This window comes from Colobus angolensis, unplaced genomic scaffold, assembly GCF_000951035.1.
Source record: "Colobus angolensis palliatus isolate OR3802 unplaced genomic scaffold, Cang.pa_1.0 Scaffold131, whole genome shotgun sequence".
Lineage (NCBI taxonomy): Eukaryota > Metazoa > Chordata > Mammalia > Primates > Cercopithecidae > Colobus > Colobus angolensis.
The window spans coordinates 4908123-4927873 of record NW_012114364.1 but is presented as its reverse complement, the minus strand read 5'-3'; the positions used below and the strand labels follow the sequence as shown (position 1 = coordinate 4927873).

General features: G+C 35.3%; 1 protein-coding gene across 8 annotated transcripts in view; it reads left to right on the top strand.

The window, feature by feature from the left end:
- The window catches only part of PPFIA2 (protein tyrosine phosphatase, receptor type, f polypeptide (PTPRF), interacting protein (liprin), alpha 2), a 514858-nt gene that overhangs the window by 357335 nt on the left and 137772 nt on the right, over window positions 1-19751 (top strand). For all 8 annotated transcript variants that reach the window (XM_011934119.1, XM_011934124.1, XM_011934121.1 and 5 more), the window contains one exon: window positions 5951-6067. In XM_011934119.1, coding sequence (XP_011789509.1) covers window positions 5951-6067 — 117 coding nt within the window. The remainder of the gene's footprint in view (window positions 1-5950; window positions 6068-19751) is intronic.

Here is a 19751-nt window from a genome sequence, read left to right as displayed (position 1 = left end):
CCAGCCTGGGCGACAGAGCCAGACTCTGTCTCAAAAAAAAAAAAAAAAAAAAAGAAATAGATAAGAACCCACGTAACTATCCGGAGTGGGTTCTCCCAATAGAAAATATGATGTGTTTGAGAGTGCCTAGAAGGAATGGGTCAGGCTGTTATAAGCTTATGAGCAACCAGAAAACACAAATAAGGATCAAGACAAAGCAATAAGCCAGAGAGAAAAAGCACACAGATGCCCGAGATTTAGTTGAAGCACTTTAACTTTGCTAATCCCATCAGTCTTCCAACTTTTTCCAGGTACTTTTTGCCATAGGAATATTAAACAACTTACAGTGCTAGGAACACAAAGTGGTAGAAACACAAAATGCCTGTGATCTTCTGTACACCTAAAAAATCTTCTGCCATGTCTGTCTGGTAAATTCTTAGTCATTCTCTAAAATCCTCACTTAGATATTGCATGCTCTGTATTGTCTTCCATGTTTCCTGATGCATTTGCAAGTCACTTTTAGTTGCAAGTGACAGAAAACCATTCCAAATGAGTTTGGGCACAAAAGGGGAAATTTGGGGCTTGGCTCATATTACTAAAATGCCAAGGGTAGGAATGATTTAAGGATGCCTAGAATCAGGACCAGAAGCAATTTATTAGGGCCTCATCTCTTCCATGTGTTTTCTGCATGTGTATGAATTAATGAAAAAGAGTACCTCATTCATATTCTACCAGTTTACCTTCCTTAGTAGATAGAGAGAATAGTTTCCCATAGCTCAGCCAGAAACATGTAAAGTAATAATATTCTGATTTCCCTGCCTTGGATCATGTGCCCACCCATTTTCCATGGGCTCTTGGTTCCTTGATTGACAGTCTGTGGGATTAGAATAAGAAAGTCTCCAATGAAAATATAAGATGTTATTATCAAAAGAAATGTGAAGGGATACCTAAAAGCAAATGTCAACAGACACTTGATAAATGATGATTGAACAGAAAACACAGTTGTGAAATATTTATCTTGAACAGCATTCCATGAGCCTTCAGTGGGTTGCTAACTCACTGAAAATATATGCAAAACTTTGCCTCCATATGAATCTGTCCAGGGAGGCGTCCAATCTTAATGATGTACAAAGGATTCCAGCAAGGATATCAGCCCTTGGAAATAAAATGTTTATGCTTCCTAGCCCAGTCCGCTATTAACTTCTCCTGATTTAGTAGACTGCAAATGTAAAAGCAGAGCCATTTGAGGCAGTATTACAAATTAGGAAGTATAAGGATATGGAATTAAGTTTTATTTCACTCTTACTTCTTAGTCCATTTGTACTGCTGTGACAAAATGTCTGAGACTGCATAATTTATAAACAATGGAAATATTTATCACAGTTCTGGAGACAGGAAAGTCCAACATCAAGGCATCAGCAGATTTGGTGTCTGGTAAGGACTGCCTTCTACTTCCATTATGGCACCCTGAACAATGTGTCCTCACATGGCAGAAGATGAATGGCAAAAGGTTTACTTAGCTAGTACCCTTGAGGTCTTTTATATTGGTACTAATTCCGTTTATCATCTCCTAAAGACATCACCTCTCAAAACTATCACATTGGGCCCTAGGTTTCAACATACAAATGTTGGGGGTTGGAGGAGGGCATATATTCAAACCACAGCAGTTCTCCTCATTAATCTGTCTTTATCTTAATCTGATCATTTGTTAAACATGAATCATACCCCCTTTGTAGATAAAACTAGTTTAGCACAGTGCTTGTACATAGTGGGTTTTTCAGTACAGTTATATAAGAACTGGGTAAACAACAGGACTTGTACATAAGTGGTTCCTCCTACTCAACATGTAATCATATTTGGAGTAGTGTCTTAGTCTGTTTTGTGTTGCTATAACAGAATATCACAGACTGGATGATTTTTAAAGAAAACAAATTTACTTCTGAAAGTTCTGGAGGCTGGGAAGTCCAAGACATGACACTGGCATCTGGCATGAGCTTCTATGATGCCTTATCCCATAGCAGAAGGATGGCAGGGCATGAAAGCATGTGAGATGATACAGAAAGAGGATGAGGGACAAACTCCATCCTTTTATCCAGAACCTACACCAGTGATAAATAACTCACTCCAGAGATAACAGCCTTAATCCATTTATGGGGGCAAAGCCCTCAGGCCCTTAAAACCTGTTAAAGGTCTGACCTCTTAATACCATTACAAAGGCAATTACATTTTAACATAAGTTTTGGAGGGGACATTTAAATGATAGCAAGTAGGCCATGTTGTTTAGCAGTGAGGCATCCAGACCTACGTTAGTTTTCTTGTAGGCAAATTGCTTGGGCCCTCCCTCTGACAACATTCCCTCTCAGGGAGAGCCCAGGGAATATTTTGAGACCATCAGCTGCTTTTCATTCTATTTACTGTCCCAAGCTGGTTTCCTAGCCATCTCTTGTGTTCACTTCTCAAACCAGCTAAGAGAATTTCCTAAAGAAGTCTGTGCTACCTTAGGCTCCAGTGATTTATTGGTGAACTCTTCACTCTTTAAAACAAATTGAAGAAAATGCTTAACCCCAAAAGGTGAATTTTTTAAAGAGAACTACTAACTTCCCCCCTTTCCCCAGTGTCAGAAAGAATCCACTTATTAACACCCACAATTAAATCAGGTGCTGAAGCTTTGGTTTCATAACTACCCAGGATAATTTGTTATTGGGGAAAATAGCATATTAGAGTGGTAGAGAATATAGAGTATGTCATATTCATTCTTCTGTATCAAGAGCCAACATTTTTGGACTTGATTCATTTTTACAAAACAAAGTTAGCATGTTAGTGGTTGAAAAATATGTCTTTTTTGGAACTAATTGTCATGTATACACTGTAGCAAACTTGAAGTTTAGAATTTTAAAAATCATAGTGGCTCAATTATATTTGTACTTTTTTTCTGAATTAATTTGATTTCTTGATTATTTTTAATAGGGACATTAATTCATCTTTTCACTGATTCATTCAATAAACTTTTATAGATGGCTTGCTTTATTTCAGGCACCAGGACATATTTGAAAGTCATCTGTTTATTAAACAAATGTAAGCTAATGTATAAACTGAGAGTTATATTTGTTCTTTAAATAGTTTTTAAATGTCTCCCTTCACTTCTGAATAGATTAATAATAGAACAAAGCATATAATTTTTAAATGGCCTGGTACTTTGTATTAGCATTTCTGTTAGTCATAGGTGTTGTCTCTAGTGGAATGTCAACAAATGATACTTGAATATTTTAAACATTATGATTAATAAAATCTCATAATATATCAATTGTAACATAACGTTTATGCAAAAAGCAACATGTTAGGAGTGAAATATAAAAATAATATATCGGCCGGGCGCGGTGGCTCAAGCCTGTAATCCCAGCACTTTGGGAGGCTGAGACGGGCGGATCACGAGGTCAGGAGATCGAGACCATCCTGGCTAACATGGTGAAACCCTGTCTCTACTAACAATAAAAAAAACTAGCCGGGTGAGGTGGCGGGCGCCTGTAGTCCCAGCTACTTGGGAGGCTGAGGCAGGAGAATGGCGTGAACCTGGGAGGCGGAGCTTGCAGTGAGCTGAGATCCGGCCACTGCACTCCAGCCTGGGCAACAGAGCGAGACTCCGTCTAAAAATAATAATAATAATATATCTAGGAGCTTTTTTTTTAATTCTTGTCATTCCTTTGATGTAATCTATTTCCATGTTGACTAATGTGAAAAGAATGTTTCTGAAGTTTTGTGTACCCTCCAAATCTTTATCTTTTGTTATTTTTTGAATTAATTAGGTTCAGATCTTTGTTTTCTCATATCCATGTATTATTTAATTCAACACATTTTTAGTGAATACCCTGCACATAATAACTTATTGTGCTACTTCATATGAAAATGCTGTTTTCAGTGAAGCATTCTTTTGAAAATTATTTTCTCGGGAGATATTATTAGGACTCGTGCTAGCTAAATAAATAAGCAAAATGAGGAAGTGGAGAAATGGAATAATAAACTTTAATGAGTGCTACATGCACAAAAATAAATAGGGATATATTGTAAAAAGTGTTTGATGACAAGACACATTCACTCTGAGAAGTGGTATCTCAGCTGTTTTTAAAGATGGCATTGTGTTGTGCCCCTGTGATAGCTGAGGAATAATGTTTTAGACAGGAAGATCGTCAAATTCCTCAGCTCTGTGTAGGTAAGAGACAGGTATGTTTGAGGAATGGAAAGGAGGCCAGTCTCGCTGAAGCAAAGGGGTCAAATAGGACAGTATAGACCTTGTTAAGGAGTTTAAATTTTGGCTAAATAAGCTGGGAAAACATTAGTTTAAAAAAAAATTAAATTAAATTAAATTATTTTATTTTATTTTATTTTAAGACAGAGTCTCGCTCTGTCGCCCAGGCTGGAGTACAGTGGCACAGTCTAGGCTCACTGTGATCTCCACCTCCCGGGTTCAAGGGATTCTCCTGGCTCAGCCTCCTGAGTAGCTGGGATTACAGGTGCCCGCCACCATGCCTGGCTAATTTTTGTATTTTTAGTAGAGACCAGTTTCACCAGTTGGCCAGGCTGATCATGAACTCCTGACCTCAAGTGATCTGGCCACCTTGGCCTCCCAAAGTGCTGGGATTATAGGCGTGAGCTGCCGCGTCGGGCCAAACATTAATTTTTTTAGGAAGCTGAGGGGTTACACAATATAATTTAAGTTTGAAAGATGCACCTGGCTGCTTTGTGGATAATAGATTGCAGATGAATAAGAGTAAGAGTGAGGGAGCCAATTATTTGGTGATTACAGTTATATGAGAGAGAAGAACATATACCTAGAAAAGGATATACCAAATGCTCAAATACCAGAGATCATATAGCAAAATCAGCTGATGTCATGGACACATGGTGGTAGATACGGCATTGAAGTAGTGTCAGGTAGCAGGGCAAACACCCAACCCCTTGATACCATGTTTTTTTCAGTCAATGATTATTTGTCTTGTGACACGTTGGTCTTGTAATTTCCACATGTAAATTTAATATTATTAAGATCTTATTGTGCATTAAATACTATGTACATTTATTTCTCCCAGAACTAATATTGACTAACATCTGAGTTGATAATACAATAAAATATGCCATGAAATAAATGTTACAGCATTAATATAATGTAAAATATTTTCAAAGTGATGTATATATATACATATATATATAACAAATGTATTTTAAAACACCATTTTAAAAAGACTGAAGCACTATTTTTCACTCTCTATATTACTATGATCATTTATGCTATAACTACCCGATAATTTGTTTTTTAATTGAAATAATTATGTCATTAAAATTGAGCTGAAAGTCTGCAAGAATTAACTGCTTTCTGAATTTGTGTTTGCAAATTAACTAAATTTGGTAAAATAATGGACATTAAAATTATAATAATAAGACAAATTTAATACATGCTCATGACAGAATTACAAAATATTTTTTAAGTCCAGCTATGTATCTGCTTATATTAAACTGCAGATGGGCTGTCAATGTAGGTGAAATTGCTGTGCTCATAGTCTTTAACCTTCAATAGTTTTATTTATGTTTCTTGTATACTTTAAAAATAGAGACCAAAAACCATTTTTATTACATCCTATAAATTAATTTAAAAAATAATTTCTGAATTAACGGCACATTAATACAAATATATCATTGATTTAGATGCACTTCCAACTAGAAAATATTTTCTTCAGTAAATTTCACAGTGCTTTAATCTCTTCTTGGCAGAGATGTTATGAAGTTTTATAAATATTATTCAAAATGGTGACCTACATTTAAATATGTATTTTGAATAATAATTCACTAAAATGTAATGTTCACTTTCTGGTTATTTTTTAGTGTTCATTAGTTCTTAATCACATTGTAGTAAATTCATTTTCTTTTTTTATTTTATGTTCTATTTAGACTTTAAAGGCATAGTGCTTTTATTTTGCAGATTGTTGCCTTGCGTGAACAAAATGTTCATATACAAAGAAAAATGGCATCAAGCGAGGGATCCACAGAATCAGAACATCTTGACGGGATGGAACCTGGACAGAAAGTCCATGAGAAGGTATGACACACACTACATGCTCTTACATGGAAATTTTACTTCTTATATCATTTGACAGGAAATATAAAAACCACATAATGAACATTTTTTAGTTTTTGTTGATTCTTTGGTCAAAGGTTCAAGGTTTATGATGATTTCCTTTCTCATTTTTTGTTCTTATTTTGATTCTCTTAAATATAATACGTATGTGTATATGTTGTGTGTATGCATATACACATATTTGAATTTTTTACCTGCTTTAATTGATTCTCTTAAAAGTATTTCAATTATATAGAATTGAATTTATAATATATATAAATAATATAATTTAAAGTACACATACACACATTGTGTGTGTGTATATATATGGCATATACATATAAGTACATATATAGGCAGGACTATTTTAAGTCCTAAACAACACTTTTGAATTGTAAGTGATATAATATACAATTGGTAACTTACTGGTTGTTTATGACTACAAAAATTGTTGGCAAACTTTTATTTGATTAGTATTTTTCCTGCATTGTTTGAGGCCTCAGCGGTACTCTTGTTAATGAGAGATAACATAAAATGATATGTGAAGTCATGGGACTTTTACCATTTTTTATAATGCAATGATTCTCCCTTTGGGTGAAGTTTAGTCTCACTCAAAGGAAACTAGCACTCTGTTGCTCCACTAGCAAAAGACAAAAGGTTTCTGTGCAGGACCACTTCTTTCCAACACAAGAGGAAGAAGTAAGTTATTGGCAGGTCCAGAATCAGACGAAAATTACACAGAGGCATTCACACATCCTGTGTTGGAAACTCAGGAGAATCATTTGCCTGTAACAAGTTATATCTTTGGATTCTTAAGCTCCTAAATGAAGACCACATGAATCAGCTAGCTAAATTGCTGTAATTGAAAATGTCAAGAGTTTCTAAAACCTAGCCGTTAAGAAGCAAGTGACTGGACAATACAATAAATAGCATCAGAATTCTTACTATAAATTAAGTTTATCATTTCCTTACTTATGTGGTTAGAAAAAATAGAGGGACTTCTTATGTTTCTTCCTTCAAGTAGAAAATCAAAATAAAATAAATAAATCAGATGAATTTCCAGAAAGAAGCTTCTATTCTGGTGGCTGACAAATGAACAGACCTTCATATAAGACCACAAATTTGGCCTTTAGCCATGTATTTAATAGAAATCTTAAGCTAAATATAAAACGTAAACTACAATTTGACATATTTCATCAGCTGTATCTGAGATTAGAATAAAATTATTCCTCTTTCCTTCAACTAAATAAACTGATACTGCTTCAGTAGATATACCACCAAGCTCTTTAATAAGGCATTTTCACTCTACACTCAGTTTAGGAAACCAACGTGTAATTTGATATTGCTCTTTCATTTTAATTATGTCATTAGTAGTATACCTCTCCTCAGAGAATTATAGAATCACAATTGGTTCGTTATAAAAATGGATTTTATGGTCATCCAGTCTTTTTCATAGAAGGCTACAAATTATTGTTTTCTATAATAATGCTGTATTTATGCTAATCTAGTCCAGAAATGAAGAAATATACCTTTCTCAGACATAAACAACTTGAGATTTTGTTTATCTTCTACCAGATTACTTCATACTTAAAGCATTCTTCTTATGGAGGGGGAGGGCAGGGAATGCTCGCACATATATATTTTTTTCAAATATTTTTTCATCAAGATATTGTTAGCAGTAGCAAATCCAAACAGGTCTGCAGCAACCTCAATTCTTGCTTTCTCAGAAGAAAGAAATTGACTGTGGGCATGAGGCAAAGGGAGAGACAAAGGCAAGTTTTAGGGTAGGAAAGTTTTAGAGCAGGAACAAAAGGAAATACAGTACAGCTGGAAAATGGCCAAATGGGCAACTTAAGAGATTCAAGTGTGCAATTTGACCTCTGAATTGGGGTTTTATACATTAGCATGCTTCTGGGGTTGTGGTACTTCTCCCCTGATTCTTCCCTTGGGGTGGGCTGTCTGCATGTGCAGTGGCCTGTCAGCACTTGGGAGGGGCCGCATGCACAGCCTGTTTACTCAAGTTGTATACATGCTCACTGGAGGCCTTTTTCCCTTAGCAGTTGAGTGTTCCTAGAGGAATGTTCTATTCCTATACCAGTTAAACGCTGCCATTTTGCTTCTCAGTGCGCATGCTTGAGTCCACTCGCCCGACTCCTGAGATCTTATCTGGAAACTGCTGATCACCAGATTCAGATGTTTTCTATTTATTAGAGACTGTCTTTCCCTGGCACTGGCAGCAACCAATCATTGTTTTACAGAGAGAGTTTAACAGCCACCTGACCATCATCACCTGTTGGTTGCCTAACTACTTACTCTAACAATATAACCACTAAATATTTGAATATGCAGACATTAGAGAATGTAAAACAGTTTATGACAGATTATTTTTCAGGAACTGGTTACATAATTAGAATGAGTATTTATGCATAATTGATATTTGTCTCTATTGATCTTCACAGATATAAGTGCACATATAGAGGATTTTGAGTCATTGGTGACCCAAAGCACTTGTCTTTAACTTTCTTTGACTTCCAGTTCTTAGGGAAGGCATTTCAGCCAGTGAAGAAAAGAAATTGTGTGCCAATGCTAAGTCAATCACTTCTTGTGTTGGTATAACTAAAGGTTTTTAAACATTACGATTACTGGTATTCATTTCCTTTTTTCAGCTTCCTTGAATTTCAAGAAGAGTGATTTCTAAATGCTTTAGAATAATTATATATTATTATCATGTATAATATCATGCCCATATCCTTTAGTGTGAACCTAAAATATGTACAATATGTCATATATATTTAGTCTAAAGTTAAAAATATGTAAACTGTGTTTCAATTTATATTAATCCTGTGATTGATTTCTCAGGATGATCCAATAAAGTGTTGTAATAATTAGTTTTATTTATGTCACATTTTAAAATTTATTTTTATTTACATTTTTTTGAGACAGTCCAGGCCATAGTGCAGTGGTATAATCTTGACTCACTGCAACCTCCCCATCCTGGGCTCAAGCAATCCTCCCATCTCAGCCTTCCAAGTAGCTAAGACTACTGGCGCGAGCCACCATGCCCGGCTAATTTTTGTATGTTTTGTAGAGACAAGAGTTTCACCATGTTGCCCAGGCTGGTCTTGAACGCCTGAGCTCAAGCAATCTGTCCACCTCAGCCTCCCAAAGTGCTGGAATTACAGGTGTGAGCCACCGTGCTCAGCTATACCACGTTTCTTTACCTGACATTTCTTGATAAAACATACAACAGTATCCTGATTATTATTTTCATTGTCCTTATATAAATACTTCCAAGTTATACACATAAAATATAGAGCATTTTTAATATAAAAATCATCCTCCATGACATGATTATTCGAAGTATATTAATACTATAAAACAAGTTGTTAAAGTATTGTAATTTAAAGCCTAATATTTATTTTTTAATCGAGAACTTTTAAAAAGGTATATTCAAACAAAAGAAAAGAGAATATTATTTTAGCAGATTATCAATGATGATTGTAATGTTAGTGTGTAAATTGAAAAGTGGTTGATCAAGACAAAAACGTAAAACAATTTTTAGATATTAATAGAGCTAAGAAAATGACTTCTAAATCCTAGTCGGAAGGATTACCCTTTGTTTAGGGAAGTTAATTTACTTAAATTACACAGTCAAGGTGGGTGATTAGCCAACAGAAGATGTTTTATGTCAGTGGATTAAGAAATGTTTGACAAAATAGTTGACAAAAATAATCTCATAAAAACGCACTCTGAAATAGGCCTTATTATTCATGGAAAAGTCTAGTAATTATTATCAGCCTTTTTAAAAGAAAACAATAAAAAGAAAAAACACTTAACTGAAACGAGTTTAAATATTTCTGTGTGATCTTAAATGTAATTGATTGTTTTAGAAGAATATAAATATTCACAGGATAATACAAATTTTCAGAACACTAAATTCCGCCTTTTCAGAACTGGGCTCTAATAACTTTTTCCTATTTCTTTCTAGATGGAAGTTAATTGGTGAATTTTAAAAAGTAAACATGCCGCTCTTGTAAAGGAGATAATAATGCTTATTACTTCTATAATCTGTACTTCCAATTATTTTGTCAACTGCAAATATTTGCTAACTGATGTGAATCGGTAAAATATTAGATATGGTAGAGATTCAGAAGATATAGTCTGTAATAAATTTGGTAAGAATCTACAGCGAGAAATAAACATGCCCAAATTAATATCATAAAACATGATAAATATTGTGGTATCAAAAATAATATTAGAGTTTAAAAATAAGGTTAATTAATCCTCATTGAGGGGTGTCAGACAGGCAATGTGGAATAGCGATTTGAAGTTCCTGTCTCTGCCAACTACTAGCTGTGTGAACCTTACCCTTTAACACTCCTGAGTCTCAGTTTCAGATAAAATAGTCTTGCCAACTTACAGAGTTGTAAGAATAGAAACACTATATTCAATAAATTGCATCATCTTAGGCACATTGTATACAAGCAATGAATGCTTATTCTATTTGTTAATACTGTGTTTTCAATCAAATAAATATTTAGTGGCAACCTTATTAAAGGTACTAGGAAATGGGCCCTATTCTAGGTGATGGGAATATAATGATGAATAAGACAGTTGAGGGTACAGGCAATAAACAAATATACACAGTGTAAAAGGGCGTAGATATGACCAAGGGACCCGTACAAGGTGAGTGGTGAAGACATTAAAGAGGCAGATCTTTTTAAGATGCTGGGATTTGAACTGAGGCCTGAGAAATACAAGGAGTCAACAATATGAAAAAGCTTTCACAAAACAATAGTCACACTTAACTATATGCAGTGAATTTTTGTACATGTCACGTATTAGTGACTGAGACACTAGTTCTTCACAGATCGAAGAGTGGAGTTGACTGACTCTTCAATGACCTTACAACAGATGAGGCACATCCTTGGCATGTCACGTGAGGCTCTTCCCAAGCTGGCTGGCCTCTTCTTGCCTCCCAGGCCTCTTTGTTTATCATTCCCACTTCAAGCTTAATTACTAAGTGAACTTAAGTTAAAGCTTCCTTTTTAAAGTTGTTGCTCTTATTCTTCTCTCCTCTTTGAATCTGACATTTATTCATGACTGTTCTCTAAATTAAAATAAAATGCAACATAATAATTTAAGCAACAGTAATATGGAAATGTGAAAGCTGAATAAATGTAAAATCAGAAATAGATTTTTGTTTGCATGTTTTCAGTTCTTTAGTTCTTGTCAGATAGAAGAATTATGGACAAAAAGTACATAAAGCAAAATGAAGAATCAGTGGCAAGAATAATCCTCAGATGGGTACATTTAATAAATAATTGTCTAGTATTTTCATTGTGGAACTATTGTTCATGAAGGATATTGATCCAAAGTGATGCCTTTGTCAAAATTAAGGGTTTTGTGGACTTTTAGCAACATAATGCTGTTTTAGAATGAACAACCAATGGCAAAAATAGGTACTTAGAACAAGCCAATATAGCTCTATGAGCAATGTGATCCTCAGTGAAGACAAAGGATTTCATTCTATCATGCTATTGTGAAATATTGAGATATCATTGTATGAGATTTACACATTCTCACGCAAACCTGTCAGCTATCCAGTTAAAAGTTTGGCTTATCAATATATCTCACCCTATTTTAAAATACCAATAAACATCATTTATCACTAATGCCATTCTTTTTATGATTCTTACTAAGTTCTAACTAAAAGTCATCCACAGGCATGTCTACAATATATTGACTACATTTTGTTCATTTTTATGTGTTCCTCAATACATGTCAACTACTCCCAACAACCGTTCTTTCAGTCTTGTCAACTGTAGCTCATTTTATGCGTTATTGATTCCCTCTCTCAAAAATAGTTATAATTGGGCTTATTTACAACTGGATTGCACTCACAGAATATTTTTTTCTGTGTATTGATCCCATATATTGTACTCTAATTCCTAATAAAACATAACAACTTGCATGATTCTCCTCTGTTCTTCAGTTGAATTGTCAAGTAATGAAACCCCAAACCGAATGGAGTTTATGAATTTGCCAACTTGGAAAGAAGAGGTCCAGTGATATACATGGACTGGACTGGCCCAGTGGTTCAAAGATTGGCTAGAAAAGGGGCCAAAAGAGTAGAGTTAGGCTATTCTGTGGCTTAGCCATATATACATGAAGTTATATCAATTTTCTAGAAGCTGAGTTGGAGAGGAAGCACATAACCAAAGGTCTGGAATCTTCTATATGCCATGACAAAAATAAAAATCTTTTAATGCTGTGTGGAAACTCATTAGGTTCAAAACAAATCTCTCAGGGAGCAGTGGCTGGATTATTGTGTGTTAACTAAGACCTTATTAGATGGAAAGATGAAGTGAAATCGACTCTGTTGTCTTCAATAATAAGTATAATAAGGATTTGAGGGACTCAGAATAAACTTTTTTTTTTTTTTTTTTTCTGAAGAAGGATATTTCCAAAGACTTTAAAAGACTGGCTGACTGGAAATTTGTTCATTTACCTTTATTTATTAACATAATTGGAGGGTTCATTTTGTGCCAATGAATCTGTTGTCTTTTGGTGATGTACACAAGAACAAGTTATTTTTCCTCTGTTTTGTTTTGTCTGATCTGTTAAGCAAGGCCAGGAGAATTTTTAAGTTTTTCATTCAGAAGTTCCTCAATTGACCTAATTTTATTTTCTCACTTTGGTAGAATTTATCTATCTCATCATTTCTCATAAAACACAAGCTCCCCAGAAATTTAATGGGTGCTTGATGGGACCCACTCCCCCAACAAATGAAATTTCCAGGAGAAGTATATTAGGAAATACTGTTCTGTACAATTTTTAACTAGTATAAGTACTATAGTATTTATATTTTAACTCTTAATATCGTCGAGCTTCAAGAAAGAAACGCAGTATGTAGTGTTTCCAGAGATGCTCTTTATCCACAGGGAAATAGCCCATGCCAGAATGAGCATTCTACTGGATATGCCTCAATATGGAATTAAGGAATGCTAGTTCTTGACCGTTAAAGTTAGGCAAATTGTTTCTCAAACTTGTCTCAAAACCTCATTAACAAAGGGGCTATAGGTCTTTAGGAATGAGATAAGTAACCGGTATAAAGTCTTTACATGAGTTGTGTTATTTGATCTCTGTAAAAACAACCCTGTGAGGTTTGTAGAGCAAGGATCAATGGCTCAACATCACATAGCTCATGAACAGGGGGATCTGAGATAAACAGGTAACAAGTAAATAAAGATTAAATGTGAACTATGGAGGGAAAGGCAGCGTAAAACTACCTAATTTAATGAATTTCAAAATATAAGATTATTTACTTTAAGCAAAGTCTTAAACCTATCCATGTTTCTAAGAGAATGGAAGAGTTTATTAAAGTGAGCATGAGGCTTACAAAAATTTCAAAAAAAGCCTACTCAAAGAAAACTTTGTTATACCATGTGTAATGTCTTCAGCACACATTTAATCAAGTATATTTCCCCAACAATTTTTACTGCTTTTTCTTTTGCCATCATTTTTTTTCTTTGTCTACTCCAGTGGTACCCAAAGTTTTTGGCACCAGGAATCAGTTTTGTGGAAGACAACTTTTCCACTGACTGGGGGTGGGGTGGGGGATGGTTTCAGGATGATTCAACCACATTACATTTATTTTGCACTTTATATATATTATTATTGCGTTGAAATATATAATGAAATAATTACACAACTCACCATAATGTAGAATCAGTGGGAGCTCCGAACTTGTTTTCCTGCAACCAGATGGTCCCATCTGGCAGTGATGGGAGATAGTGACAGATCGTCAGGTATTAGATTCTCATAAGGAGTGCACAACCTAGATCCCTCGCATGGACAGTTCACAATAGGGTTCACACTCCTTTGTGAATCTAATGCTGCCACTGATCTGACAGAAAGTAGATTTCAGATGGTAATGCAAGCGATAGGGAGCAGTTGTAAATACACATCAAGCTTTGCTCACACCTTTACCTCCTACTGTGCAGTCTGGTCCCAAACAGGCCACAGACCAGTACACATCCATGGCCTGGACTCTAGGTACCCCTGGTCGACTGTATTCTTATAATATACAAAGTTCTTCTAACTTAAAAAAAATATATCTTTTGGCCCTACATTTTAAATTCCTTTATAAACCTATTTCAATACGGTTTTGCCCCACCACAGCACAGACGCCACTCCTGCTACAGTCATCACTAAATTTATATTGCTAAATACAAGCCAATTCTCAGGCCTTGCTGTAGTTGATGTCTCAGCAGTATTTGACATAGTTAATCGTTTTCTTCCATCATACACTTTCCTCTTACCTTATCAGTGGCTATGTCTCCATCTATTTTCCTCCCTCTGAATTCTTAATGTTGAAGCATCTGCTCTCTGAAGAACAGATGATAAGTCTGTCTTGGCATGATGACTCTCAGTTTCTTCTCTTTTTCTCTTCCTTTCTTCACCCCAGGGCTCAGCTCTCCACATCTTCTCTGCCTACGCTCTCTCCAATATTCCAATCAATCTCCTCCTATTCATATGCTAATAATTTTTGAATCTTTACCTCTAGTTCAGACCCTACAACCAAACGCATATATCCAGGCACAATTGAACATCTCCACTTGTATATCTAAAAGACATCGCACACTTAAAATATCAAAAACTTACCTATTTGATATCCTCCCTTACAAAATTTGATCCATCATCTCCAGTTTACATGATGAAAACTTTGCCTTTCCAGTTGCTCAAGCAAATAATTTGAAATTACTCTTACATCCTTCCTATCTCTCACATCTCCCATCCAACTATAAAGAAATTTGATTTACTCTATCTTCAAAATATATCCAGAATCTTACCACTTCCATTGATCAGTCTGGGAAACACTGCCATCTCTCAGCTGATTTATTGTAATCAATCACTATGAGGTCTCTCTGCTTCACCCATGGGCCGTCTCCAGATTATTTTTAAAACAGCATGAATCAGAGTAATTTGTTTCTTTTTTTTTTTTTAAAGAATCTATGGATATATGCTGATTCTATATTTATATGGTTCGTGTGATATTTTGATACAAGAGTGATGTTTTAAAACATATATCTGAACACATCAGTCATCTGCTCAAAACTCTGCAACTGCTTTCCACTTACACAAGGCTGTACATAAATCTCACTGTCTTTATCTTCTGACTTCATATCCAAATCTACCCCAGCCACAATGGCCTCTTGTTGACTCTTGATTTCCTCTTTCCTTTGTCTGAAATGCCTTTCCTCCAGATACATGGCTAACTTCCTCAAATCCATCCAGCCTTTTTTCAAATGTTGTAATATATTCTAACATAGTAATGTATTATAATACAGTATGTGTTTATATACTTTACTTATTTATAATGTCTGTAATGTAGTGTCTGCCAGCCCAGTTAGCGAATAACCTCTATAAATGTTAGGATCCTTGTTTTATTCCGAATGAAAATCAGGTACCTAGAATAGTTCCCAGAACATGAGGAACACTTAGTAATTATGTGCTCAAGAATAAGAAATAAATACCACACTGTTTTAACTATTAACTTTATACATCTTGATTCTGAGAGCTTAATCATAATATCAGCTTTTCAAATTCCATTTTTCAACCCTGTTGAGATTGTAGGGGCCAAGGAGAAAATTTTCTTCTGCCCTGTAAAGGTTTGCTGAAAATGAATTGAGAGAAGGCAGATTAATACGAAAAAAGGCATACAAAACTTATTTTAGCACGCATATGGACATAACTGCCATTTACAAAGTATTAGGCTGGAAGAGGGGCCAGACGGCTGATGCTTAAATATTCTCAACATAGGAGATATGTACGGATTCAGGAGGCAGACATTTTGCAAATGATTCTTTTTGGAAACTGGGTGGGACTGACAAATTAATGGAAAGTAAGGGGGAAAACTGCGCAGGAACAAATATTGTTTTATTATGCAGATTAAGTCCCCTGGGTAATCTCTGGGAGCTGTCCTCTGAAGAACAGGCGATAAGTCTGTCTTGGCATGACGACTCCCAATTTCTCCTCTTCTCTAGTGGTTAATCTGACAGGATTCCTGAAGAGGGAAATCTTAAGACAATTACATTCCTTGTGGAAAGAAGTGTTTTTAACCAGATAAGGGCATCCCAGAGAGAGAGAGAAAAAGGGAGGAGAGGAAAGTCAGAGAGAGATTTGATTCTACAGATTATTTCTGAGGCCTTTCAATTTTCAAAGCACTCAACAAGCCAAAGTCATATTTGGGGGAATCGTTTTCTGTACCCCAATAAGATTTTTACTGGAATTGCTTAAATTAATAAATTAGCTTGGGGAGGTTATCGCCTCTATTGTATACTGTTTTATGCCATGTGTACATATGCCTTATGTCTCCATTCATTTATGTATTATTTTATGTTCTTCAGTAAAATTGTTTAATTTGTCCCATAGAGCTCTTATAGATGATTAGACTTATTTCTAGGCATTTATAGTTACTGTAATTGTTATCTCCTTTATATGTTTTTCCTAATAAATTAATACTGGCGTATAAGAATGCTATTGATTTTCCAATATTGATAAGGATTCCAGCAAACTAGCAAACCTATCAGTTCTAAGAGTTTGCTATACTCTTGGTATTTTCTCAGTAATTAAGCAAATTGGGAGGATTTAATTTTCTCTTCCTTTTCAGTTTCCATTTCTTATTATTGTCTAAGACTTATAAAGCTTGTAAAAGTATAGACTTTAATAATAATGCTATTCATTAATGTGATGCTTATTGTAGTAAATGGTAGATACCTTTTATCAGATTGGGAATTTCTTTTACAACTTTTCTAAGAGGTATTATCAGAATACGATATACTCCCCTTTCAAAAGTAGTGGATTTCATTGACAGATTTTTCTTTTAATTTTAAGTTATGTGACACATGCAGAATGTGCAGGTTTGTTACATAAATATACATGTGCCATGGTGGTTTGCTGCCCCTATCAACCTGTCATCTAGGTTTTAAGCCCCACTTGCATTAGGTATTTGTCCTAATGCTCTCCCACACCCCGATAGGCCCTGGTGTGTGACGTTCCCCTCCCTGTGTCCATGTGTTCATTGTTCAATTTCCACTTATAACTGAGAATATGCGGTGTTTGGTTTTCTGTTCCTGTGTTAGTTTTCTGAGAATGATGGCACATATTCTTTTGGAACTATTTTTCTTTTCCTAGGGATAAACAACTTGATTTTTTGTTTGTTTGTTTTAATTGTATGCATGCTTCTCTGATAGAAATGAATTTTTTTTTTTTTTTTTGAGACGAAGTCTTGCTCTGTCGCCCAGGCTGGGGTGCAGTGGCCGGATCTCAGCTCACCGCAAGCTCCGCCTCCCGGGTTCACGCCATTCTCCTGCCTCAGCCTCCCAAGTAGCTGGGACTACAGGCGCCCGCCACCTCGCCCGGCTAGTTTTTTTTGTATTTTTAGTAGAGACGGGGTTTCACCGTGTTAGCCAGGATGGTCTCGATCTCCTGACCTCGTGATCCGCCCGTCTCGGCCTCCCAAAGTGCTGGGATTACAGGCTTGAGCCACCGCGCCCGGCATAGAAATGAAATTTTTAAAAAGAGAAAAGAAATTAAACTCTCTTGTACTGGATTAGTGTTTATTATTTCTATGCCTACCACCAATTCTTTACATATAAAATTTTTATGACCTGGATACAGGTAAGTTGAACTCTTTTTTGACTATCTAAAATATATGAGAGCCCAAGTACTCTAAGTAACAGTAAGTCTGGTACCAGCCTCTTGAGACCAATGTTGTTCTGCCCAAGTTATCTAAAAACTTTCAAAACTTGATCAGACCAAAAAGGTGTTTTGTTTGTTTGTTTTTGTTGTTTGTTTGTTTTTGTTGTTTGTTTTTTTGTTGTTGTTTGCTTGTTTACAATTCATGAAAAGATAACTGGAAAATGTGACAAAGTAACAAGTGAGTAAAATTTTAAAAAATGCTGTTGCATATTTTTAACCCTCAAAGTATCACTTTTGAAACAAGTGTTCCCTCAAAATCAAATACCATCCATGAACCATTGCAATAACCCACTGACATAAAGGCCAAATGAAAACATCCTGTGCCAATAAATGGCCTAGTTTGGAAGTTCCGCCAGCAATAGTGACAACCTCTACCAAAGTGATTCTTCAGGAATAATTTTCCATTCTCCAAGTTTTACCAGTTGAAGTTTAGGTTCATACTCGTATTACCAAATTCATCAAGATGACTGAATCAAAGGTCTTCCAGATTCCACGCCAGAACCACCACTGGGTGTTGGACCCTAGTTGAAGTTCATACTCTTACTTCCCTCATGGTAAGTTCTCCTTGCAGACTCTTGGAGCTCCTTGTGATCTAGTAAATTGTCAGTCTACTAGAGAATTTAGAAAAACATTGAACTTCACAATTGAAAGGGGAGCAAGCTGTTTTTTCCTCTCCTTCCTGAAGTTTCCTGGTTACGTCAAATATCTTCCTCCTCCACTCTCTTAATATCAAGACACAGTAGAAGAGACACTTTTTGTCAGGTTCTATTAAATATTCTTCCTTGGGATGTGGGAGCCTACTTGACTTATATTTACACATCTAAAAGGACTACTTGGTAATTCATCCAGGAAGAAAGATCCACTCTAGTGTTACTTCTTTATTTTATAGATGAACAACAACAACAGTAACAAGACATTTGAAAACTTTCAATTGATGACTTTCTCTAAAGAAAAGAATAAACTCTATATACACAAAATAAACTCAATATACATGCATCTCATCTCTTCAAACTATACAGATTATTTAAGAATTTGACAGGTGAATGTTTTTCTCTATCAACCATTAACATGTTTCTTTCATGCTGTAATGTGGGACCTAGCTGTTTTTATATTTCTGATTATTATGAACATTTATCATGGGAATATTGATTTAACTGCAATGTAACAGTATCACCATGGACCAGTTTGACTGCTGTAAGAATGAAAATAAGACACAAGGTTAGAAACAAAGAACCAGTTACGAGGTTGTTACAGTAATTCAAAGGAGAATAGATGATGCAGACAAGGGTGACAATGGTGGAGGTCATGACAGTGGGTCACATTCACATATTTTGTGAAAAGAAAGCCAACAAGTTTTTCTCATAGATCATATAAAAGATGGGAGAAAAAGAGATAACTCAAGGATGACTCCACCATTTTTGGAGAAAGTGAAAAACTGAAGTTCTCACGAATTGAGTTGGGGATGAATTAAGGCAAAACATATTTGGGGTAGAAGCACATTCTGAACACAGGTTTTAAACATATTGAGTTTGGAAAGTCTGTTTGACAGCCAAGTACAACAATTGTATTGCAGTTAATGTACAATAATATGTAAGTTAAGATTTAAACTTTTAATAGAGATAACAATTTTAGGAATATATATTTTGGTAGGTGAGAAAGACAACAAACATATTTTGTAAATATATAATATGGCAGGGGTGAAAGACCTTTCTGATAAAGTAACAATTGAAGAGAGTTCTACAAAGACATTCTTAGTTATCTTTGATGACCCCCTACTTCACTCCACAGGTGATCTCATCCAATGTTTTAATTGCTTGCAGAAAACATCCATATACTCACTATTCTTTACTGTGGGCTTATACAGCTTGCCTGACACCTTTATTTTGACATCTAACTAGTC